This window comes from Neodiprion lecontei, chromosome 3, assembly GCF_021901455.1.
Source record: "Neodiprion lecontei isolate iyNeoLeco1 chromosome 3, iyNeoLeco1.1, whole genome shotgun sequence".
In the NCBI taxonomy this organism is placed as follows: domain Eukaryota; kingdom Metazoa; phylum Arthropoda; class Insecta; order Hymenoptera; family Diprionidae; genus Neodiprion; species Neodiprion lecontei.
The window spans coordinates 23,194,619-23,220,935 of NC_060262.1; the positions used below are offsets into that span (position 1 = coordinate 23,194,619).

The 26,317-nt window shown below is 34.1% G+C and overlaps 1 protein-coding gene and 1 long non-coding RNA gene across 8 annotated transcripts in view; one reads left to right on the plus strand and one right to left on the minus strand.

The window, feature by feature from the left end:
* LOC107224759 (restin homolog) overlaps positions 1-26,024 on the plus strand; it is a 47,332-nt gene extending 21,308 nt beyond the window's left edge. For 4 of the 7 annotated variants that reach the window (XM_046735553.1, XM_046735551.1, XM_046735552.1 and 1 more), the window contains 20 exons: positions 3,873-3,944; positions 4,555-4,707; positions 5,405-5,605; positions 5,899-6,097; positions 7,713-7,938; positions 8,916-8,960; positions 13,386-13,526; positions 14,356-14,520; positions 14,839-14,859; positions 16,133-16,313; positions 16,577-17,239; positions 17,442-17,563; positions 17,856-18,168; positions 18,316-18,467; positions 18,551-20,337; positions 20,481-20,571; positions 21,311-21,383; positions 21,797-21,968; positions 22,235-22,413; positions 25,139-26,024. In XM_046735553.1, coding sequence (XP_046591509.1) covers positions 3,873-3,944; positions 4,555-4,707; positions 5,405-5,605; positions 5,899-6,097; positions 7,713-7,938; positions 8,916-8,960; positions 13,386-13,526; positions 14,356-14,520; positions 14,839-14,859; positions 16,133-16,313; positions 16,577-17,239; positions 17,442-17,563; positions 17,856-18,168; positions 18,316-18,467; positions 18,551-20,337; positions 20,481-20,571; positions 21,311-21,383; positions 21,797-21,968; positions 22,235-22,413; positions 25,139-25,185 — 5,003 coding nt within the window. In that variant the 3' untranslated portion in view covers positions 25,186-26,024. Of the gene's footprint in view, positions 1-2,742; positions 2,767-3,872; positions 3,945-4,554; positions 4,708-5,404; positions 5,606-5,898; positions 6,098-7,712; positions 7,939-8,915; positions 8,961-13,385; positions 13,527-14,355; positions 14,521-14,838; positions 14,860-16,132; positions 16,314-16,576; positions 17,240-17,441; positions 17,564-17,855; positions 18,169-18,315; positions 18,468-18,550; positions 20,338-20,480; positions 20,572-21,310; positions 21,384-21,796; positions 21,969-22,234; positions 22,414-25,138 lie in introns of those variants that run through there. The other 3 variants (XM_046735558.1, XM_046735555.1, XM_046735556.1) reach the window with 3 other exon arrangements.
* Positions 9,468-9,923, minus strand: LOC124293670. The gene is made up of 2 exons (XR_006903558.1): positions 9,783-9,923; positions 9,468-9,701 (listed from the first exon to the last, which is right to left on the minus strand). It is a non-coding gene; the product is annotated as an uncharacterized LOC124293670 (long non-coding RNA).
* Positions 26,025-26,317: the final 293 nt, after the last annotated feature.

Here is a 26,317-nt window from a genome sequence, read left to right on the forward strand (position 1 = left end):
TGCGCAATTTTCTGTTCATGTAATTCTGAAGATATTCGAATTTTTTTAGAAACTATTTTATAACAAGAACACACAACCTTTACTTTCTGATTCTTAAATTTGACGAACAACCAAGCTGTTATCCAAAAGTAATTCGTTCATCGTAAATTTATTGCATGTCCAACATTTATTGCATGACTTCGTTTATTATATAGAAACATAAACAAGCGTGCAACAGGTTGAAATGACAATGAACATACATAAGTTCTTTAACGACAGTGACCTAGAATTTTTACCTGTATTCGAAATGAAAATATCGACATTTAAGACAAGTACATTAAGATGTGTAGAAGAAAAATGCAATTTATATCCGATAATAATGACGTCGATAAAAAATGTTCAAATAATGGCAACACCAGATTTTCACAACTTAGTAGAGAGAGAGAGGCAATGCACGGCCAATGAGTAATCAAAAGATTATTTATTGATGAACGATAAATAATGTTTCGTAATAACATAAAATATGAAAAAAGAACCTCGATTAGAGCGCGCGATGATGTGACTCTAACGTCTGCATAATTCGTGCATACTTACACACCTGATTATTAAATGTAGGTTATTTACTTGTTGACCTACATTCTGACGTCACTCGCTCATAACGTATCCGTCTGTTTGTCTGAATTATACAGGCGAACGAAAAGGATTTTCGACTTATCATGTGTCGTAGCGACATGGAACAAATAATGATGAAATTCTACAGCTACTTGAGCCCTTGATATCGTTTCAATCTGTAATCGAGCATTCTTGTACATTGATCGTATCATTGTAAAGTATGTAACATTTCTACGTGTAAAAGCGATAAAACAATTCAAACTTCGTGATCGTGAATGAATACGTGACAATCCTACAAATATCACAGCAGAAAAAAGATTCAATATTACTTTCGTCATTATCATTATCATCATCATCATTCATGGATTCTACATTGATTCCCGAAATTCGTAGTCGGAGATTTCTCTGGGAATTTCATGTCGATGGTTCCCTTAACATCATAGACGCATTACCGAATGTTGCAGACATATTTAATTATTTTGACTCCTTCCAAAATATATTTCATTTGAAATGTTGTTTGAAATTTCAATTTGTTAAAATACTATTTAGTCGGAAAAGGTCACCTATTTTCGGACTTGAAATATTCAGATATAATTTGTTTAATCTCAAGTTATTCGTGCAACTCAAATTTTGTTTACCTGCTTTCTGTTTTTAACAAAACCATTAAATTAACTTGAGAATCATTTTCACATAAACTACAAACATTTTTACGATGTCTTATTTATGTTTGGTTTCGTATAAACGAATTTTATTATACTTATATTCAGGTAGCCGTAGTGTTAGTACAACTTTTTTAATTATCTTAGAGTTGCAGGGTTGCTAAATTAGAATACGACAGTGAAGATGAAAAGTAACAATGCCGTTATTATGTCTGATTACATTAATGTAAAAGTATGAGCTATAGAAATTCATTGGATTCTAACGAAGTTTAGTGCTCGTTACTAGTAACTCTATTGAACTGCCAGCTTGAGCTTCAATAATCCGTAGTATTTACGTCGTATAATGCGTACTATATGACGTTGAATATAACGTTTGTGTTGTAGATGCCATCTTTAGATAAACAAGCAAACTACAGGTCGACCTACTATTCCAACGCCTACGATTATCATAAATATTTAATAAAATCTTGATGAGCGGATTACGTAGATTCGATGCTGATACCATTTCAGGAATTTCATATCTCCCACGCCAATCGTTATATCCTACTCATTCCTTCCTTAATACATTTCCCATTCTAATCGCAAATCAGTAAGATTTTTCACGACTACCCCCCACCAGCAACACGAAATAATTGTAGATTTGAAAATTAACAGGACGCTATAGTCCGCCTTTACCAACCGAGTAAGATATCTATTATTTTGACTCTTACGAAAGCTTATGCAATATCAAAACAAGAATGGTGTTCTATCGCATGTCAATGATGCGTGTAATCTCTGCAGATAATAATTGAAATGAGTGATATTTTACTCGGTCGGTAAATACTTATTATAGCATCTTCTTAAAGAAAAATAAAATGCTGATTTACGGCGAAAAAATTCATCATATTCACGTGAATAACGTATAGGTGTGTTAAAATTTTTTCCAGTTTTGATAAGTTCTTCTAAAATCGAAATCCGATTCATTTATAAACATGAGTTTTATCTGTTAGATCCGGAAGCTTATAATAGAGTATCTGCCCAGGATTGACTGAATATATTAATGTATTAAATTAAGTATTGCATAATCGTCCGTCGTTTTTTTCTTATGGTGAGTGCGAAATACAGTTTAATTTTTTGTTTACGTCTGAACCGAGGTATATTTTACATAATTCGTTGTGGGTATAATACAATTATTTATAATTATATAATGGTATCGCTGAATCTCTAATTAGAGTAAATGTTACGGTTTTACTATTATCTTCGTCGCTTATTTTAACACGCCATTTCTTGAACCAGATTTCAAGGCTGCGTAGGTGTTGTTGCATATTTTTCCGAGGCTTTTTTCAACTATCGTCGTCATCGTCGACCGATGAGATTGCCGTATCGTTCGTGCATCACGGCAATACCACAGCAGCTGGAATTCGAGGCATAGTATCATTATTGAATGAAAGTTACGGTCTCGGCAAAAAAAAATAATTTCACCAATCAAATATTGTAACTCTGAAAAAACGAATATCAAACTCGAATTTGAGTTAAGGTAATGAATTTCATTTTACAAACGTCGCGAAACAATATTTATAAATTTATGGAACTTGTGACGTTTTGCTCTCGACCACATATTTTTTTGGCCGATATAGTTGCGAAAACGGAAACTATTGAGAGCTTTATCTGTGTTCTATAAATATTGAAAAATTCAGACTATGATTCTTGAGTGTGGATCAAATTTCACACAACAAAACAAAATGCTTGATTGGTACAAAAAGCCTCACATGAGATAGTTCACCATGTTTCTAGTATCGAATTAGCTGTACCGTAGAACAATTCACCTGAACTTGAAAGTTTTTCCAATTTCTGAATATACCTCATTCGACCGTTTCAGATTGGTGCAATATTTTTATTCTCTGGAACGAGGTCTAAATCTTAGTTTTTGCCGATCTAAAAATCTTCACGAAATAAAGGATTCTTTGCTTATGTGTATGAGAGGCACCTCGTCCACGCAACTATCTCTTCCATTTTGAATAACGTGTGTGCAAAAAAGTATATTGATATCAATTTCTTCGCGGAATTTTCCTAGCTTTGTTTTAATATAAAATTAATAACATATTTGTTTTCGTAGACCTTGGTAGGTCGGCTCCGATTCGCCATTTCTCCAAGTGTACACAAGTTCTGATTTTGCGAACATACTTACGATTATTTTCGAAAATTCAGAGGCAATACTTGAATGAATATGTTTTTTACACGTCACTTAAATGGGCGATGGTCACATACTCTAAGACAACTCTTGAAATTGAGATAAAAATCCCATTGGCGGTTGAACTGTATAGTTGCGCCCGCAATGGTGTCGAAAATCCAAACAGCCCTCTTTAAGATGGAATTCGAAGCTGGTTAGAAGAATTTCAAATTCTATTCTAAATACGCGAATTCGAATTTTCGCCACCATACAGTCCAGACGCCAATACCTCGGGAGGATTTTTTAAACGGCAAATATTGACGCTCAGATCTTGATCCTGAAAAAAAAATACTGTCCCAATTTGAACACAATCCAACCCCTCATACCTTTGCACGGTTTTTTTAACGTGTTGTAGTTAATTTTTTGAAAGCCCTTTAGTGTGATCTGTTGTATATGTTGCATGGTACCTACAGAAAACTCCATGGAGCACCTATGGGAGACGCACGGTCGCCGTCTTAGTGAGACGGGATCACGTCGAGACTCAGGTAGGTTGCATGATCGTTTTAAATCACATTTCACAGTACATGGGATTTCATTCTTCGTATACGTAGATAGCTGCACGGTATCTTTTTGTTGTCGGTGTTGGTAAACTCTATTTAATATCTTTTAGACTATTATGCTGCGCACATGTGGACTCTGAATTAATGTCCACAAATGTACATATTAATCTTGCAGTTATACAGTATAATGTGCGATATTGCATAAATTTTCCTTTTCGCAAATGAATTATGCATGCACCGATCGATTTTTGAAATGAAATTGGAATTGTACGTTTTTACCACGTTTGGAACTCCTTGTTTAAGGTCAGGGTTCCTTGTTTTACACCGAAGATAGCCATGCACAATCGTATCAGTGATCGCATGTTTATTTCCCACTGATTAGCAATGGCTAAATTTTGATAATTCAATAGGGGGGATTCGTTACATAAAATATAAAATTGCTGCGACACTGAGTAAATAATGCGTTGTATAAAAATACGATTCGAATGTGATCGAAAGATCTTTCATTCGATCAGGAGGTGCGTCGGATGAGTCTTTCGGCAATTTGAAACGAACGATGGTAAAGGTGTTGTAACGCTATCGTTGATTTGAATAGATACAAGTGTCGTCTTGACAGAGGACACGGACAGCTTTATAATTGGCGATCGAGTTTGGGTCGGCGGTACGAAACCTGGATTAATTGCTTATATTGGAGAAACTCAATTTGCCCCGGGAGACTGGGCTGGAATCGTACTCGATGAACCAATTGGTGAGTAATAACACCGCGGAGTGGAAGGAGACGAAACTGGCAAACAAAATAGAGTTTCTTACAATATATTATGCTCCTGAAAAGTGATCCGCAAAAAATTGATCATCCTATAAATTTTACGTATCAGTGGACAATCTATTTTCAATTTAGATCTTATTTTAATACCTCATCGTCGGTGAAATTTTCCTCAAATTTGTGAAATGTCCATTTCATTACTTGAACTGGTTGAATTTTGTGTAAGAAATCCCTCTGAGAAAATGTAGCCCAAGGTACGGTATGCGTGTAAAATAAAAATCAATTTTCTATACTCACAACGCGTGTATGAGAAATGTTTAGAAGGCAGCAACGTCGAAAAGAACTTGCGCATGTATTGTCATGATAGAAAATTGATTTTCCGTTTAATATGTACCTAACGATAAGTAGTCTACATTTTGGTGGAGGAATTTTTTAATTCAACATTTATCAGTGATGAAGTTATTTTTTGCCACTGTAATAACGTTTATTTATCAACTCATGGAATTCACCAAGCGACCAGAAAATTTCTATTTCTTTTGTAATAGTAATACAAAAAATTGGGAAGAACAGAAATCGATATGGTACAATTAATAGAATTAATAGAGTTAATGGAATGAGAGTAATTTTTTTTTTTTTTTTTTTTTATCGCACAAATTATCTTACTCAAATATTTGGAAATTAGGAAAAAACGATGGATCTGTTGCTGGTTCACGATATTTTCAATGTGAACCCAAAAGAGGGGTCTTCTCTCGGCTCACCAGGCTGACAAGACGACCTTTATCGGATTTACCGCCTTCTGCGCTATCTCCCACACAAAGAACTCCAACGTCTCCTACGGAAAGTACAAGAGGAAACCTGAGCAAGTCCATATCGCCGTCATTGAGTAAGACTCTCGGTTCGAAAAAATAGAAACAATTGCACAATCTTTCTCTCTGAATATTTACAATATGGTTGAAAATTTTTTTTACACAGTTATTGCCTGTAAACGATATAATGTTATTTGTTTAGTACATTAGTTGTACATATAATGAGAAAGCCTAGCTGTAAATTTTCTTCAAGTCTTGATGCACAAGATTTATTTATACACTATGTTGTTAACATTATATCTAAGTTCTTTACTGTTCGGTATAATGCGGCATTATATTATGATATAATTGTTATAACGTAATTATACAGACACTTCCACAACAAGCCTGTCGTCGGTGTCACATAGAGAATTAAGATTAGGAGAACGGGTAATTGTGTCTTCCAGTCAAGGCAGCAAAGCTGGTATTTTAAGATTTATGGGAACCACTGAATTCGCCAACGGAGAATGGTGCGGTATTGAATTAGATGATCCGGTTGGAAAAAATGACGGATCAGTTGGTGAAAAAAGGTGCCATTTTGAAATATTCTCTCTATTATCATCCCAAATTATACTGTCCGTTTGAAAATTTTCTTTTTTCATTAGTTGGTTGGCGATCTCAAAGTGTTTTGATACGATTTTGTGGATGTCTAGCTAGCCTAAGAATAGTCAAACATTTATTTATAAAAATGTAATCATTACTAAAAATTGATCATGTCCTACAGAGGGACGCTAGAACAAAAGATAACAATTAAGAAATGACTAATAGTGTCGACGTTCAAGGTCTTAACGATAGATTATAATCTTTAATTATACAAGATTTAATAAAATTCGTTGAAACTATAAGAAATTACATTAACGTTATAAATAATAATAAACCAATACTGTTCGAACGGATTTTGGTTTGTGGCCATTATTCTCATATTATATGCTGTCACACTTGCCTCCCACGCTAATCTTGCGTGAATTGTTACATTTAATATATGCACGAGCATTGACAATATTGGTATTTGAATTTCGATTTCTTGTAAAGTGAAAAACTCTTCGGTATAAAAAATACTCTAGACTAGACTGGTAACCGTAGGACATAAAGTTCCTGGAGTTTCATATCATATTTTACTTATTGTGGCAAATTGGATTTAACACATCAGGCATACTCGTCAATTGTCATAGATTCGAGAAATATTCTGCTAAAAAATCCCTGAGTGTATAGCCATTTTGCGAATCAATGACGTCGCGATCTTTTGAAGCAAGTCGAAGCCAGCATTCGGAATTGTTGCTACATTGATCAAACATTTTAACGATGAATAAAATAGTGCTTTGAAGCCCAACGTTCTAAATTTTGGTCAATAATGTAGAAGTGCAATACTTTTATAAAATTATTCATGTAAAACTGTACCGGATTATTCTGTTGACAAGAAGTTGCAACTGCCGACTTCAACCGGTATCTTCAGCCGCGTGTCTTCCGAAAATAACCCAATATCACGATATATTACGATATTGGTGTGTTCTGCGGAGAGAAATGCTGTAATTAGTGATTGGACTGGCTAAAATGGTATAGCTTCAACTTTTTCCGATCAATCCATTAACGACTCGGATGTGTATGAATTGTTTACGGGTCAGAGGTGGCCAATTTCTTACGGCTTACAATTGGACTCATTGTCTTATTAAAAGGATTACACCATCCTGTTAGCCTGAGATAGAAATTGAGAGAAGTGGATTTTTCGTAACGCACTGAATAACGTACTTGTAATTACAAAAGCACAGGGTTAGACGAAAGAAATGGCGATGCCTGCTATATTAAAAGTCATTCCGGAGACTTTATACTAATTAAAAGTATCCTCAGACACGGTTTACAATTCGATAAGATGGCTTACTGTCAACGTAATTACTTTTAAAAAAAGAAGAATTTTTCTAGTATCATTTAAACAAAGTACTCTTAGGTCAACCGTCGTTTGATCCTGAAACGCTACTCATAGGATTTTGAGATCGCCAATTGCTAGAGCACATGAAATACTTCGGTAAATTTCTCAAACCCCCTGTACATGTATTATTTTTTACCGAATAATAGTATATTCAAAGATTAGATTGGGAAAAGGAATTTTACTCTAGAATCAGATAATATGAATTTTAATGACTTTAATAGGTATTTCGAATGTCGTCCGAAACATGGCCTCTTCGCTCCAATTCACAAAGTAAGTCGATCGCCGTCAAGCAAGAGATCGTCGACATGCATCGTGCATAAACCAACCGGAGCTGCATTGAACATGGCGCTGAGAAAGATGGGGTCCAGAGAGTCTTTGCTATCCACCTCTAGTATTTCCAGTACTCAAGCTAGTACCGTTTCTAAAAGTGCAGCAGCCTCAGCTAGGGTAAGAAATTCGATCCCGGAATAGAGAGTGACGCAAGGGTTGATCTGCTTGCTTTTTACACTTTTTTTGTAACCTTAATATCTCTTCATCCGTTACGTAGGTATGTATACTCATTTACTCAGTCTTTGAGTATACTAATTCCTTCCGTACATTCCGAAATTTCAGTGTTTGACGTATACACAGATATATTTATGCCGGGCGTTTCAAGCCAAATTCACAAACCTCTCAACCTGACTCGAAACGGGTTTACGATCTTTTCTATGATTCTACCAATCCTCTGATTTTTCTTTTTTAGTATTTTTAAAACATGAAAAACGCCTACCTTTTAAAATTCTTGGGATATTCTCAACCATCCACGATTCCTTACACATTGTCTAAAGCAATGACCCGTAGTGGATAGCTTTTTTTTTTCCAAGTTAGGACACCTTTTCGAGATGCGTCACTTTTAAAGAATTCCAAAAAAATTGAAGAACTTTAGCCAAGGACCTTAAAAAGTCTTGCAGAAGTAATAAATTGCGTTTTCCGTGCGGTTAAAAAATGAAAATTCTGCTTTTCGCAGATTTTCAAGACTTTTTTTTTTTGAAATTTTTATGTAACGACAATTTTCATGTCTTAAGCATAGTAAAAAATAACAGTTGATGAAAAAAATGTCAAAAAACTTGGGGATACCATTTAACCTTAGTGTACTGAACAATCATAGAAAAAATCAGGAACGTTGAGAGCTAGCCGTTCGTGAAATTAAAATGCAGTGTCCCATATTTGTATTGGCTAAACTTTTTGGTGATGAAAAAATTTCGCGTGGTTGTTTTGTATAAATTAACAACTGAACACCACTTAGTTTTTTGTCCGTCTGAATCAATAATTTTATTTAAATTCTTATTGTTACTTCGGGGGACTGTAGTTACGTAGCATGTGTAGCAATAAGGTGGCAATTTAATACTGCATGATGAATTGTTTTGCAACTTCTGAACTTACAGAAACCCGGCATACGTACTTCAACATCTACAAGAAGCTCAGTGCAGGTGAGACCTTGATCAGGCCCTTGAGGCAGAATCATTGAGATTCGGCATAATTTTATAACATCATTTCAAGTGCAGCGTCAAATAATATATTTATTCGGATAATTGTGTAGTGATAAGAATCAAATCCAACATCTATCTTACCGATTCACTAAAAAGTACGGTGATTAGTATGTAAAATCAACGAGGATTGAGTTTGCGGGACCATTTCAAAGGAATATCTTCTATTTTTTTTCACAGCCTTGAGATATTCTCTGCGGTTAGAAACTTTGATGATCTGTGACACATTTCAAAAATCGCTAACAACCGTAGAGAAAGGCATGTGAGAAAGATATACGCTCTATGGTATACGTAATTTTGACCGTCTATTAAAGAACTTCTCGGGAAATATTGAGATTCGTGGAAGCTGTTTAAATTCTTGAAAAGCACAATCCATATTTATTTGATTTCTTCATTGGCATTAAATATTTTTTTTTCGTCTTTGGTAATGCTCAATTTTTCGCAAATGGAAAAACAGCACTTCCAGCTGCCAGTAGGTCTGTGCGGTATCGAAAATTTGATACGGATTTTCTGTATCGATTTTGTATTTTCAGTTTACCGAAATACCGCACATATTGTCTATTACCGAAATATTGTTCTGTCGATAAATATCGAAATACCTATAAAGTAACAAATTACCGGTAGAATCCAGAAATACCGAAAAACTGAAAATCGGAGAGCGTATAAAATTAGAAACTGTTGCACCTAATTACAGCAAATAGTTGACAGCCGATCTTGATACAAAAATATTTTGAAACAAAGTTATAGGAAAAAATTTCGGTGTACCGAAATATCGCACAGCCTTAATTACCAATAAATCGTACAAGTCTTCCGTCCTCTCAAGATCTCAATTAAAGTACCTGGTCACTGGTGTTTTGATGTATCAGGTTCCGTTATATAATTGATCGAAATGCATCGCACTTGGTGAAATACTTATATAAGTAAAAAATATTTGACACTTTTTACTGTAATTATTTGTGTTTAAAAGTAAATGGCGAATGCCAGATATACTTTTTTTAAAATTTGTTTGCCAGTATTTAGTGCTCTGCCTTATTGTCATCTGTACACTGAATTAATATTGTGTCGTGTTACTCTTGCATGTACTGACTATACATGTTTAATAAAACGTTATTGGTGTGTTTCTTTGTGATTCTCTAGGAAATGCATGTTATGTGGGTAAATTCAACGAAGTTGTAATTCTATTACACACAGGGTCAATAATTTCTTACCTTTCATAGGAAGACGAGTCTTACACTGCGGACAATGCCCTGTTTCAAAATTGTAGACCACGTAGACTGTTACAGATAGTGCAAATAGTGACAAACTACGAGTCCTTTTCTTATCCATCAATTGAACTGTTTCTATTCTTCAAGCGTCTACGATTATATTGTGTATTAGAGAAACAAGATTCTTTTGTGAGCTGGTTTTCACGAGTTCAGTCTCTTCTATCATATACGCTATACGAGATTGCTCGTATATTTTTCTATCACAATTTGAGGGAAAAAGGTGTTCTAATTCCGGGGACAATAAAATTCGCTGACAAATCACGGAGAGGAAAAAATAACACGAACCTCCTTTATTCTCCCGATTTTCCCCGTTGGATTAAGACTGCTATATGTATACCTGAATTATGATATGAACCTTGAACAACAACTTTACAGCGATACTATGATTTGTTTCTGTTTTTTTTTTTTTTTTATGCTGTTATCCGAATATCTGATGTATAAACATTCGCATTGACTTTCGGAAGAACTTAATCTTTTGCATATACGTACACCATAAACAAGCTTAATTGAAAACAAATTTTTCAGTCCATCAGTACGGAAAAGATTGATATGTGGTAAATTTATTTTCATTGTGCAAAAATCCTTTTTCCTTAGCTCCGCACCCATTTTTTGCATTTCTTCAGAGCTCGCCGTGGTTGGCTGCTGCTTTTTATTCTGCTTCAGGAGTCTTCGTCATCATTCAGAGTCGTACTCCAAGTCACATCAATAGCCTTCTTGAAGTGTAATGTCACAATTATATTGTTTGGATAAGTGCAATAAGCGGCTGTCGGTAATACGACAAATACACAGATTCATGGTTTACTTACAATTAGTTGATAGGCCGCTATTTATATTTAAGTAACTTCTGGACTATTATATCATTGATACTCTGAAAGTTTTCTAATGTTCAAGAGTGTACTCGTTTCCTCGGATACATGCAGCGAAGGTTTAGGCACAAGCCTAATGTTTTCCAACCTGAAAACAGCAGGAGCCAAAATGATGGCCCAACATCAGGAGTAATGCGACCAATGTTTTCGACTTGATATTAAAAATCTTAACCAAACCCTTATCCCTCGTAATTTTGAGAAAAATGTGCCATTACTGATTCCACAGTTGCGTCTGTAGCCACAAGAAGCTTCAGTAGATAAACACGTGGAATTGCGGTGGTTGCGTTGCAACCAAAACCAGGAGTCTCACAGTGACTTCAAATTGTAGAAGTTCGTAAATTATATGTATAAGATTGGGGAAATTTAAAGTCCCGTAATTAGAAGATTAGTTAAGAATTGTTGTGCGACTTATTTAGGTATCCCTGAGATAGTGTTTTGCGATGTAAATCTGCAGTGGTAATTAGACATAGCTGTTTCGTAGGCTATTTTACCTTACTGACTTCCGGTAGGTGCAGCCAAAAAACAGGTTGAGCCTTTGTCGTGCACTCCTGCTGAATTTTCTGTATAACAGCTATCGTTACCGGATGGAAAGGAAACATGGTCGATGAATTGCGATTGTGAAAAAAATGCAAGAAAAATAGCCCCTTCAAATTTTATCATGCGTGTCGAAATTAAAAAAAAAATATGATCCATAAAAATCTGTTCCAATCTAATTCCATCGGAGCCTTCGTAGTCAAATGTCGTTGCATTATATATGAGGCTCAGCTAAGTGGAATTATGTAGAAAGAGCGTAAAGCTGGTGAGTAAACGAATAATATTTTCAAACATCGAGTTCCAAAGATTAGCGAATTCGCGACATGTTGCGGAAAATCCAAACGAGAGTTTCATGTGTCATGTGTGATAAACGAAATGAACATCTCCGGAAACTCCAGAAAACCATAGAAATATATACATATTAACGTGACGAATCTTGACTAAAAGGCAAAAAATGGTCTGACACAGTGATGCCTAATAGCATGATGAAGCACAAGATGTCTTTTGTTCGTCATACTGAAATCGACACGCAAGATACTAATTTTTCCCAACTTATAACGAATGAATTTACATCAAACACCAGCTGATTTTCGTATTGTCGGTGGATAAAAATTAAATAATTCTGGCGGTGATTCGTAATTTTCGATCTAGGCAAAAATCTGAATGAAATACAGATCACGCTTCGGGATATTGAACCGTGTTCCATTCACAGAAATATGGGGAAATATAACAGCATACATTTCGAGACACAAACTATACGAGTAGGTGACATACCGAGATGGATTCATAGTATCAGTCCTTATGTAATAGCCGTATGTAGAGGCAGTGCTCACATAAGGCACAGATATAATTCACATAAGAATGCATAATGTTACGGAATGTTTGAACGCGTGTTATCAGTCGTTTATCAAATGATTGAGAATATTTTGTATCCTGGATATGCAGAAATATTCTTGTGAACAATTCTTGGGGATACTTTTCTTCGTGCAATCCAACATTGGTGCTAGTAAGACTCGATCAACACGCACGAGCAATCAAAATGCATAAAGCACAGAGAAAAGACGGAATTGTCGACACAAGTAGTGAAAAATACGATGAAACTCGTAATAGAGCCAACGAAATGCACATCTTCAATAGAAACTGAGAAACAGAGGTTTCCCCGAACTACATGAATAAAAAAAGAATACAGTTAACGCTATACCGAGCTCATTACTTTTGTACAAGGCTGTACTTTTCGGGAAAATAATACAATATAAAAATGATCTTGAGACATGTAGTAAACGAAAATAATTGCTTATTCCCATTGTAGTCACAGTGCACTGTCTCAAAAACATCAACGATAAGATACCGAAACTTTACTTTCAGTTTTTCTGGAATTTAAAATACGAAATGCCTTCGTACTACGCACATTTGCACATATTTCCCAGGTACTTTTCTACAATTCGACATTAAAATGTGCTGATGGTCTGAGCTATCGTGAAATTGAGCACATTAAGAGTTCCATGTGTCTCACTAGCAGCACGACTTGCGACTACCGGCTCAATTATGGCATCAATAATGACACATTTTTCAATAAATAAAGCACACAAAATTAGTGCTGGGAATTGTAATAACGACTATGAGGCAGAGCTATTTGGTAATTTTTGTTTGCCACCAGTGCAATAATTGTAGCATTCTATACAGTCGATTACTTCTAATTATAGGAAATGCTGAAAGACAAACAGATAGAGATCGAACATCTTCACAAGGAAAGAGATTTGGAACGCCAACGAGTAACCAGAGCTGCAAATCAAGCCGACCAAGCAGAGCATACAATTCTATTAATGAAACAGGAATATGAAAGGGTATATCATTTTATTGTTTACAAAAATTAACAGTCTACCCATTTCCACTGTAAAAAATGCGTAATTTTCAAATTGCGTAACTTCGCGAAACATGCACATAAAAAACTGCTTACAAAAGTATCTCGAAGGATGAACTGTCAGAGTAATTTTTTTTCACGTTTGAAAATACCTTTAACTTCAAATTCCACAAGTCAGAAATAGAAAAAAAATTACTCTGCCAATTGCAGCGCTTTCAAGTCAAAGTTCACTATGCAAATTTGACATGTGTCGCTTCAAAGCAGTCTAACTTTGGAAAAAAATGTTTGTAGACCAAATCTGCCAACAGCATCTTGGAACTGATGCTTCAAGCTTCAATATGCTTTTTCAAATAGTTATTTACATGTATGTTTGGTGATGTTGCGCAATTTCAAAACAACACATTTTTGTCAAGTGCATTGGGTAGTTTGTTCATTTTTTGCAGTGTAGAGCGATCCGCTGTCGAATATGCAGTCGCTACTCAAATTTGATTAACTTTGACAAATAGTCGTAGACATGATCCCAAACCACATCACTTGATCCCTACCGTAGGGTAGAGTTTGTAGTTACTGCACCATCTTTGGCCATACTTGTCAGCTGTTTTGTTCGTTTTTATCACTGAAAATTTATTCAATCGTCGTGTTAATTACAAAAATATGCCCTACATAAGATACCAAATGTTACTTTTTAATACTCGATTGTCTGAAAATTAACGATACATCTACTGAAGTTGGCTTCAAGGAGTTAATTTAACATTACCGAACTGAATGAACAATCTATCGGAATATCTTCAATGGAATTCTATAAATTTCAGTATAGGGAAAACATGGAAAAGAAAATTCAAGATGCGGAGCAAGCGCTAGCCCAATTATTAGACGAAAAAAGTATACTAGTAACGCAACTGGACGAAGAGCGCAGGAAATGCGAAGATTTGTTGTTTCGGTTTGAAGAGGAATCAGTTGACAAAGATGCTATTCAGGTAAGAATTTCTATCATTAGCAACACTACACATAAAGAGACTCAATTACTTCACAGTATTTTTTCTTAATTTACCATCTCCTTAGTCTTCGTACCAGACTAGTTGAACTTTAATTTAATTAAAAAACCGATTTTTCTTGTATATTTTATAGTTTATTAACTTAATGTGACAAAATAAAAGTCCAAGATAGTTTTTGCTCCTCAATACGCGTGTTTATAAAATTTTCGTTTAACAGTCAGCTGTTTCCCCACATTGTTGCTATATTACCCTCGTGTCATAATATGAAACTATTATAAATAATTTACCTGTTATTTTTAGCAAGAAAAAACTACACAGAATGTGAGTATCCCAAGAATATTTTTCATTTTCTTTACAAGTATTTATAATGTTTTACATTCGTATTATTACCACAGCAGTCTTACCAATTAGTATAATACTAGCAGTTCTACCGGATATGGGGTATCTAACTATTTCAGTGTTTTTACTTATATCTTAATTCCCTTTACTCATATCATAAAATATATACTAAAATCATTCTTCAAAAAAGAACTGCACAGTAAGAAACAAACTCGAAGAAATGGGTTGAGTGGTTTGAGAGATTTTAGGACACATGCAAGAAACGGCAATTATGTAAATTATGTGTTGAAACATTAGTATTCAAAAATAAATACTTCTATTCTGAAAGCACTTTGAATTGAAGAGTTGATGCGTTTAAACGAAATTCAACCTGGCATAATTAAAAGTTATTTGTAAAAAGTATTTTGGGTTTTTAATTTCGGAGCCGAGAACCCCATTTAAAATTCAAACTGAAAATTCAAACAATCGCTCGATTCACTTCCACAGGGAAAACCTACAAAAACCCAGAGAAGTCGGGTGATTTTAAAAATATAATGGAAACACTGGAAAAGTTAGGAAACGTCAATCATGGTTAAGAAAAATATAAAGTAACCAATTATTCTAATTATGACTTGAAATAATCCTCAATTCGAAAGCAACCATCTGAAGAACAGATTTCGAATTATAAGCAGTATAAGTAAAATTGTTAATTTATAATAAAGCATTAATCACAACAATTTAATAAAGATTGAAAATTTTTATTCGTCATTTACGAAAGCAAATAGTGTCACATACGCCTGATCGAAGAAAAGGTTTGGGAAAAAGCACGTTCACTTCCATTAAATAAACTTTAAGATTTGGTATGTGACATTTCGGGGTCACCAATTATTTTTTACAAAACTGATGATTGCATTTGAATTTAAATGTAAATTTAAACATATACACCCTAAATTCAAATACAGAAATCAGAAAATGCTTGGGAATTCAATGTTCATGCAAATCAAACACTTTTTGGTATACGCGATCGCCATATTGTATCCGCCTTGTAGAATTAGAAAATATTGTCCTTACATTTGGATTCACTGACCCCAAACACATAATGATACCAAGCGTCGATGATTTTTTGACTTCTATATTGAAAATTACCATCATCTGTACGTACGTAAAAATCAGCAAGAAAATACTACCTTATTTGAATTGTGAATCTGTTGCACTATTAGGTATACCCTAGCATCGGCATAATATTTTTCATGTAATCCAGATGATTGTTCATTAGGTTACGAATTCTTTGAACGAAAACAAAATCAAAGAACTTGAGCTCAAACTTTCGGAAGAACGGGAAAGAGTCGTTCAACTGGAACAAGACAGCATTAAACTATTTGAAGCCGAAGAGGAATTGACAAAACTTCGCAGTGAATTGTCTTCTACTGTAGGACAAGATCAGAGTGCCTCAGAAGGTGAATATCAAATTCTTGGTTTGATTTGGTAATGTCTATGTATCGAATTTCTTCCAATTCATTTTTAAAGCATATTAGGGATGTGGATTCATTGAGAGACATTAATAATTAGACTAGAAGAATGACTGCAAATCTTTCAAATAGGTTTTTCTTTTCACTTTGCTTATTTTTCTGTGCACAGATGTGTTTCAAGCACTTCACTTTTAATAATCTACCACCCGATTGATAACTATTTTGATATTTTCTATACTGCATTGTTCTAGAACTGCAAAAGCTTGGGCAGCAATTAGAAGAAATGCAAAAGACTCTGCAGCTCAAGGAAAACGAAAAGAGCGACCTCATTGCAAGATATGAGGAACAAATAAAAACATTTCAGGCGCAGCTAACTGAACACGAAAAAAGTACTGCTTCGTTAACAGATTCTGAATCAACGTTGAAAAACGAATTGGAGCATGCTAAACAAAGTTTAGAAAGTAGGAATACGATAATTTCACAAATGAGTCAGAAATATGATAATGACATAGCGAAGTTAAAAGAAGACATACAACAATCTGTAATTACTATGGATAACATTACCAGGAATAATACATTGTCACAAGAAAGCTTGATTTCAAAGTATGAGAATATCATATCTGAAAAGGATAATATAATCAAACAAAAAACTGAAGAGCTAGATACGGAAGTGAAACGAAATTTAGAAATGCAAAAGACGAATTTAGAACAATTAAAAAGTGATAACACAAAGCGCTTCGAAGAACTGTCAGATACCTTCAAAAGCCAGTTGACTGAAAAAGAGTTGAAGATTGTAAATATTACCTCACAGCTGGATGAGAAAAATAAAGAAATTGAGAAATTAATGACTGAAATGAAAATCTGTAATCAAAGTAGAGATTCGGAACTTCAAAAAGCCTTCTTAGAAATTGAAGGTAATTCAAAGATTACGTTGCTACAAAATTATTATGCATCTAATCAAATTCATATCGAAAGTCATATCAATATAGATACTCAAATCTAGTTTTATCAGATTTTACCACATCTTGAAATCCAAACCTATTTTAAAAATGTCAATATTGATCGGTAAAATGTGGGTATCATTTTAATTCATTTTTGTATATTGATTCATTTCAGATTTGAAGCAAAAGTTGAAGTCACTGGATGAAAATAATAATTATCTGAAAAATCAAATTCAAACCTTGGAGTTAAAAATCGAGGATGATAATAAAAAATTTGATTATGAAAAAAAAAAACTTGTTAGTACCGAAAATAATTGATTTTTATAGTACTGCAATGAACCCTCAAAAACACTTTTAGAAAGAGATAACGCAAAAACTACATGGCTTTTCATGCTGTCAAGTGAAATATTCGTAACAAACAGGAAAAATTAAACAAAACTCACATAGCTACTTTACTTTACACAAATCTGTCTGTAGAACACGCATTGTTCTTGGTTGGTCAAATTGGAGTAATCGGTGTTGGTTGCAGTACTATTGAATTCAGTTGTATGTCAATAATTTAAGTATCATTTAAATAAATCCCATCCAGGAAATAGACATCGCAGATTTTAAAAGCTCATCGCTTGATACATTGGCACAGTTAAAACAATTGAAGGAAGAGTTGAGTAACAAAGAAACAGAAATAAGTAATCTTAGTGAAAGTAACGTAAAAACAATTGAACAAATGGCGAAAGATATTGAAAATAAATTATCAGCAAAGGAAGAAATTATCCAGCAATTGAAACTAGAAACTGTAAACAAAACTAAAGAGATTGAAAACGCTCAACAGGAAATAATAGATCTCAAAGCTATTGTTCTACAGAAGACAACGGAAGTTGAACAATTTTCGAAAAAATGTACAGGTAAAAACTATTTCAACATAATATAGGGAATACTGCTTGTGTCAGAATATACAATATTCGAATTTATCCAATATTCATACAGTCTTTCTGTTGAAACCCACCGCTTCGACAGAGAAGGCAGTTCAATGTACTCACCAAATTTTTCAGAACTGGAGAACTCAATTTCGCCATCAGTGAATGGTAAGACTTTGCTTGAAACTGAGTTGCAATCTTTAACATCTACCAATGCTGAGTTGAATAGAAAGTTAATTACTTTGGAGGAAAAAAATTCTTTACTAGTTGAACAGAAAAAGAAACTGGTTTGTATGACATTATTACTTTTTTTCAATGACAAGCTTGGAAAATTCGTCTTGGAAAACAAAGATTGTCGTTTTCTTTACAGGAATTGGACATATGTAATTTAATAAGTTCCACGGCGAACTCATCTGATCAACTTATGAAATATAACGAAGATCTCAGACAAAAGGAACAAGAGTTGGACGAAGTGCGCGACAAAGTCGGCCAAATTCAAAATTCTCTCGAATCTGTTCAAAATACTCTGAAGTCAACTGAGCAAGATTTAGAAAAGTCACAACTATTGAATAAAGAATCTAACTCGAAGCTTGATGAAGTACAAGGTTTGCTTATGTCGGAGAAAAAAATAAACACTGATCTCACATTGCAACTTGGTTCCTTGAAAAATCGAGAACGTGAACTGGTTGAAACTGTTGATAAAGGTAAAGATCTAAGTTTGGAAATAGAAAAAAAAACAAATCAAGTTACTGAATTGAATACTCAACTTGGTTTTCGTGATCAAGAAATTGGAGAATTAAAGGACAGATGTAAAGAATTACAAAAATTACATGATGAAACTATTGAAAATACTAATAAAGAAAAAATTATTAGTGAAAATCTTATAAAAGACTTGAAAGTGAGGGTTGAAGAATTTTCACAGGAACTTAAAACTTTGCAGCAGTCGAAACAAAAATTAGAAAATGAACTAAATGGAAGAGAACAGTCTATTGAAGAAATAGTCCAGAAACTTAATTCTGAAGTGAATTCTAAAGAAAACTTGAATAAACTATTCTTAGAAGCAACTTCACAGCTTAACTTGAGTGAAAAGAAAATGAAAGCGATGCAAGAAGAAATAGATATTCGTGACGATAACTTGAAGTCTATGAATGTCAAGTACAACCATGGTCTAACACAAATAGCTTTATTGAAATCTGCAAACGATAATTCTGCTTCAGAAGCACAAATGAAACTGGTGACTATGGAAAAACAATTAGCTAATATTACAACTGAACATGAGACTGTAACTAAATCTCTTGCTGAAATAACTCAGCTCCATGGTGAATTGAATACTAAGTTAGCAGATGCGACAGAGAATAACAAAATTCTTACTACCAAAGTTACCGATACTGAAACTCAATTGAAATCCGAAAAAGATCTTGTTTCAGAATTAAATAATAAAATTATTGCCTTTGAAGAAAAAAGCGCACAGTCTGTAAGGGAATTAGCCAAACTCAATGAAGAGCTTAAAATTGAGAAACAAAATTCGAATTCTGCGTTAGAAGAGAAGCGTGTATTGCAAGATGCAATAAAGGTACTACAAGAACAGTTACTTGCTATGCAAAATGATTTATCTGTTAAAAAATCTGCTGAGGTAGAATTGATAGCCAAATTAGAGAATTCAACCAAAGCACAGGAAAAATCTTGCCAAGATATCGAAGTTGCAAAGGAAACCGAAATAAAGAATTTAAAGAGTAATCTTGATAAAGTGGCGTTACAAAATGCCGAGTTGATAAAAAATATGAATTCTCTAAAAGCGACAATAACTCAAAAAGATACTGAATTCAGCATTATGAAAAAGTCTCTTGACGAGCTCAACGCACAAGTCAAGCATGCTGAAAAAACTGAATGTGAGCAGACAAAGACCATTGAAGAATATCAAATGAAGCTCACAACTCAACAATTGGAACTGGATAATACTAACAAGCAGAATCTCAACTTGCGACAAACTAAAGAGTCCTTAGAAACTCTATTGCAGGAAAAGGAGCAAAGCATAAGTGCTATAAAAGAATCCTTGAACAAAGATATCCAAGACAAATCAAACGCCAAAGAACTTACTCACCAGTTGAATCTCGTACATGCAGAGGTGAACCAGTTGAAGGAAACCGAATCTAATTTGTATGTACTATACATGATATATTAAAATTGTATTAATATTATGTTTTAACTACATTTGCACTGCACGGATTAATATGGTCAAGATTTCTTTTTATTGGTAAACTTTTAGTAACCTCTTCCGACATATTTCACGTAATTTTCAGAAAAAAAGAATTAGCAGAGGTCAATAAGAAATGGGTTGAAGCCAAAGAAGCCCTCAAACTAGCTGGTCAAAATCAGAAAAATCTTAAAGACGTAAGTAGTATCAAATGTGGAGCACTAAATATGTACATTAAGCACTTTTCGCCTGTAATTTGAATTTGGGTATGGTTGAGATGAGTTTGTAAATGCCTAGATAAAGAAGGTTTTTACGTCAAAAATGCACATGTTTCATCAATTTTGTTACCAAATAGTTGTACATGAAGTATTCATTGAATATAACGCATATAAAGCATGTATATATAAAGCATAACGAATATATAATAAGAAACAAGAATACTACAATTGTAATCGGGAGCTTATTGTTAGATATTAATGCATCAATCAAAACCGCTTAAAAATTATGGTAAAAAATGTAGTAAATTCATTCGATCGCACTCTAAGATGGCTCATTTTATTCAGAAAACTATTTTCCCAAAATTCTGGCGTGCAGTTGGGTTACTGTTGGGGTACAATTGGGTCTTGTTTGGCGATCTGGATACACAAATTGCTGTTTCCATTTTTGAATTTGATCAAAGTTAATCCCAAGTTTGCATAGAAGACTTAAGTCTATATTACAGAGCATAATAGAACACCAGTGGCAAAACCCCAATAATCTCGGCAAACACAAACCCAATCAGTATCCAACAGCAACTCAATTGCAGATCAGCAGTAACCGAATGGCAATATAACTATAACCGATCAAAACTCAACTATGACCATATTTGAACCCACAATAGACACCATTACTACAGATATTTATTTATACTGAATTCCTCATTGCTTCCTTAAACAGGTTGAAGTCATCCCAAGTAATCAGTCTATTCATCCTGCAGGGGGCGACGTGAGTAAGAACAAGAAGATCATTGGTATGTTTTTCATCTCTTTGCATACAAATCCTTTCAGCAAATGCACAGCAATTCACAGCCTATAATTAATCCTATGCTGGATGGAATAGCACAATTATGAAAAGCAGAATTGCAAACCGGGACAAGCTTACTCTTCTCAGTAAATCAAATTGGAAAACCGTATAGTGCTACAAGGAAATGACATAATTTAAAAATTTTCCCATTCTATACTAACAGTGCTTCTAAATTCTCTCCTCATGAATTTCTAACAGCTATTATCCCAGCTGCCTTCTTTACTTCCAATTGTTTTGTCACACAGTTTGTTTCGAGAAAATTTTTACAGAGTCTGGAAATATTTCGTGAATATAAGGGTTCCATTGCGCCATTCCATCTCCTATGAGTTGAAACCCGTAATGACTCATTTTTACTATCAGGTAATGACGTTGATATGGACAAGTTATTAGAGGAACATGAATTGGCTCAAGGACAAATAGATTTCCTAAACTCAGTTATCATAGACATGAAGAAAAAAAATGATGCTCTGACATGCAAAGTGGAAGTTCTAGAAATGGGTATCCCTCCAAGCGAAGCAGACGATTACAATTTGTGAGTTCATTTTTTTCGTGAAACGACTTTTTGTAAATTTAGTAATACAGATTAAACCTTCTGGTAAAAATTATTGCACTTTGATCTTCATTTGTCGACTTATATTTTAAGAAAACTATTTCGTTGTTGTTGTTTTAAGATGGTATTAAATTATAGCTATTGTACTGTACGAATCACCGATTATACTGTACCGCAAATCCAAATGATGTTTTTTTTTCTTAACTCAAAATCATCCAAGCTTGCAAAGTATTTGTATTTTCTTGTAGGATTTCCATCAACTCGAGAATGGCGGCACCTCGTATGTTCTGTGATATCTGTGATCAATTTGATTTACACGACACAGAGGACTGTCCTCGTCAAGCACAAGACTCACCTGAGCCAGAAACGTCACAAAGAACTCCAAAGAAGCAACCGGGTGAAAGACCATACTGCGATGTTTGTGAGGGTTAGTGTTTGCCAAGAAAATTTATCAATACATACTTATTAGGCCACCACAGATGTGCCTAACTGGCCCACTTGGAAAATCATGCTTTGGCAATAATGATTTAATGTAAACTAACCGAAACTAATATAGCCGCTTCAGGTTGTTGGACCATGAAAAAATGCAGACATGTGTTTTTGCATTGCACAAGATTCCATGTCTTTAAATCTTTCAAACTATTCGCTAATAAATAATTGAACAGGTTTGGTACACATCTATAATACGGCACAAAATCAAACTATTCTGCATGACAAGGAGTAGTCAGGAAGTCGTTTTTTTTTAAATTTAGCATACAAGAGTAACCGCGGTATTCACGAACAGCTGTTAAATATTTAACGGGCTTAATTGTATAACGGACCGTTATAATCATTTGTTTTCATTGTTGTTATCTTATAAAACTTATAACGAGCGTAAATTTGACAGTCAACATCAATAAAAACACAAGATTATAACTGGCCGTTATAAAATTACGTGTAACGAATGTTCGTGAATGCTGCGGTAAATGTTTTATATTCGTTCTAGAACAAAGTAGCATCCACTCCGCAATTTACTCATCTTTGAAGAAATTGAATTGCATCACAGATAAGTATTTGTAAAAACAAATAAAAAAGTGATGTAATTCGCTTTTCGGACTGGTAAGGTAGGTCAACGACTCAGCATTGACATCAATCACATGTGTTATCGGATAGGCCATTAACCGTAGAACACATGTGCAGGTTCGTAAACAACCCCAGCCGACTTTCAAACTGCGCTCCTAGCTTTTGCCTTTGCGCTACTGCAGTCGAATTAGTTATACAATTCCTTCTTCAATTTATTATTACTAATTATATACTATTTTTCAAATAAAAGAACTTAAAAATATATGAAAAACCCTTACAAACACTTTTTAACTTCCCGTTTCTCTGTTATCAGAGAAAAAAAGGAAGTTATTGCAATCACCCCGAAAATAAAAAGTTGAGTATTCTCCAGATCTCAACGTGCGTATGCGTGTGTGCGTGCATGTGTTGTGTCTTGTGAATGTACTCATGTATGTATGGGATCAATTTTTTTTTTGTCCGACGATATCTCGAGAATGAGTAACCGAATTTGAATAGTTTTAGTCTCCATCGACGCGGCTTTTCCAAATTTAGAACTGATTAGACTTCCGCTTTGATCGGTTCAGTACTTTTTCAATTATTTAAATGACGAAATTCCAAAAAATCAAATAGACCTGATGATATCTTGAGAATGGACAAATGGATTTGAATGAAAATTGATACCGTGAGGTTTCTCGCGTCGCTAATATAATGTAATATAATGTCAGATTTGCAAAATTTAAATTTGGCGTATTCAATAAGCAAAAAAAAACTAAAAAGATTTGGATTTTGATGAAAATTGGTACTCCTCGGATTGTTGGGTGGTATTACAAAATTTGTAATAGTGAATCCATTATAGTGGCTCAAAATAAAAAAAAATCGTCATACTTTCATGTTTATGTATATTCGAAAGCTTTAAAAGCCTTAATCACGAATCTGAATTTGTTGTTTGAAATTCAAATTGGATATTGTTCTTTTTTTTTCTCTATAAACTTGGATCCTGCAGTGTGAAAACGGGCAGTTTGAGGGCTGGTTCATAGCCAGTCTAAAAGCCGTTTTTTACGATTGTATTGATATTTTCGTATTTCCGTATTTTTCCCATTTTGAAATGCCGAAATAAATATACTTTTTCAACGGGGTATAGGAACAGTAATTGTTTCCTGACAGTCTGATATATTTTCTTCAAAATCGCGTTTAAAATTTGGAAAACTGTTGATTACAAAAAAAGATATGAGATTTTGTTTGAAAACTGACGTTTTTTGCCATTTTTTTTAGCACCATTTGGTAGTTGATTGGATTTTTCACCAACTAAACTTGATTGAAATTAAATTTGCTCTTTACTATTCGTTTCTTTATTAAAAAATGAAATATTTATGTTATTATAAGTCCCATTATTGCTTTTATAACGTTTTTACGAACAAGAAACGCGTGCGGTCGTTATCGACCCCGCTCACGAGAGTTAGAAGGTACAAAAAAGATTCATGTGTTCTAGGGTTAATATTGATGTGATCTCATTTGCTTAGGCATGTCAATGGTTGAATAATCATGTGTCACTTTGATATAACGTTGACTGGACTTTTTATTGAAAAAAATAGTCATTATCATGTCCTCTTTTTATGTTGATCTTGATCGAGGTCAATCTCTTAGGTAGCTTAGCTTAAATATTCTCTGTGCTCTACCAGAAAGGAGTAAATTTTGCAACAGATATTAATTTATTTAGAGAACAATAGTATAGTTTTATCCGGAACAAACATAAAATATCTATTGACAAGCATCATATGAAAATATGTATCATCTGATTATGAAAGATAGATAACTGAAGTTCCTAGCAGTATTTTCGAGACCCTTCGAATAACATAGATAAAGAAAGTTCACTACGAGTATCCTTAGATACTTTGACGAAAGCACTGTATCTGCCTCACTATTTTCATTGAATGTTGTATAGAACTGTATCCAAAGGTTGATACTTCAATCACATATTGCACCACGATTGCTTCACTGTTATACTTTAATTCAATTAAGACTAGCTTAATACTTTGAAACAATTAACGTCAGAATATAATCAGATAAAGAATCATTAATTAATACACCAAACATTTGATTATGATTTTCAGTGTTTGGACATGATACGACTAACTGTGAGGACGAAGAAACCTTTTAATGGTCAAAAACAACTTTTGATATGCAACTGTCTTGCCTGCAAGAAGATGGATATGTTGAGTTTTCAGATTATATTTTTGTAACGATAATCCTATACATAAGAATAACTTAAGTAGTTGTTGTTTAATTGTCTGTTGAAATGTGATGTTTTTTCAATAACTTGCTTTCGGAGACTTGCCACATTTATGGTCAACTTCTCAAGAAGTTGCAAACTAATTGTAGTGAATTTTATTTGAGCCATCAGGCCAGTGCAACCTCTCTGGTCGATATGGCATAGGGCAAATCAAATCTGGTAATTTTCAAGCGTGGAATTCGAAACCTGAAATTTGTGCTCAAATTGAAAAACGCATCAACAATTCAACGATGGGTATCCCAAATAAAGAGTAAAAAATTGCTTTTTTGAGCAGGCAATACGTCCTGCATATTTCCTAACTATCTCGGTGCACCCTTTCAAATTTAGATGGCCTAATCAAACTGTTTTAGGAAAATATGGAAGAGAATGTATATTTGGAATAGTAGATCTAACTGAAAGACTAAGTCGTGTTTCTGTGTTGCAAAGTAATTATCTAAAATTTGGAAGATTCTAAACATACATTCTATTCATGTAGACCTATTTTTATTCATCCTGAGGACAGCTGCTGATCTACTGATTTTCCTTGGCTGTTTCCTCTGGCTTAAATTTTGTTTAAAACCGTTTTATAGTTAAATATTGTAAGCAATATTTCTAGATACTTAAGAGGGGTTAAATATTTATATTTATTCATGTATCGATTTGTATAATTTAATTTATATGATCATAATATTTATTGACTCACTAATAAATTTGAGATGCAAGTTTCATTCAAGATTTTATTCATTTGGACACTTGATAGTTTTGTACCAGCTATATTTTCAAGCTTTTAGTTTTTCTGTTGAGATAGCTCGTAAACATTGCGCAAGAGACAAAAGAGATATTTTTTAACACCTTATTGCTGTTGTTATTGTTAAGTGGTGACCACTGGGTGCTTAGTCCTGTTGGATCATTGTGCCCGAGCTCCTTACGGCAACTTAGAGTATAGGAAACGATGTGAGGCCAGCCAGCTTCGCAAATTAAAGCCACCTGCCCACCCCTATTTCCTCGATTTCTTTTCCAG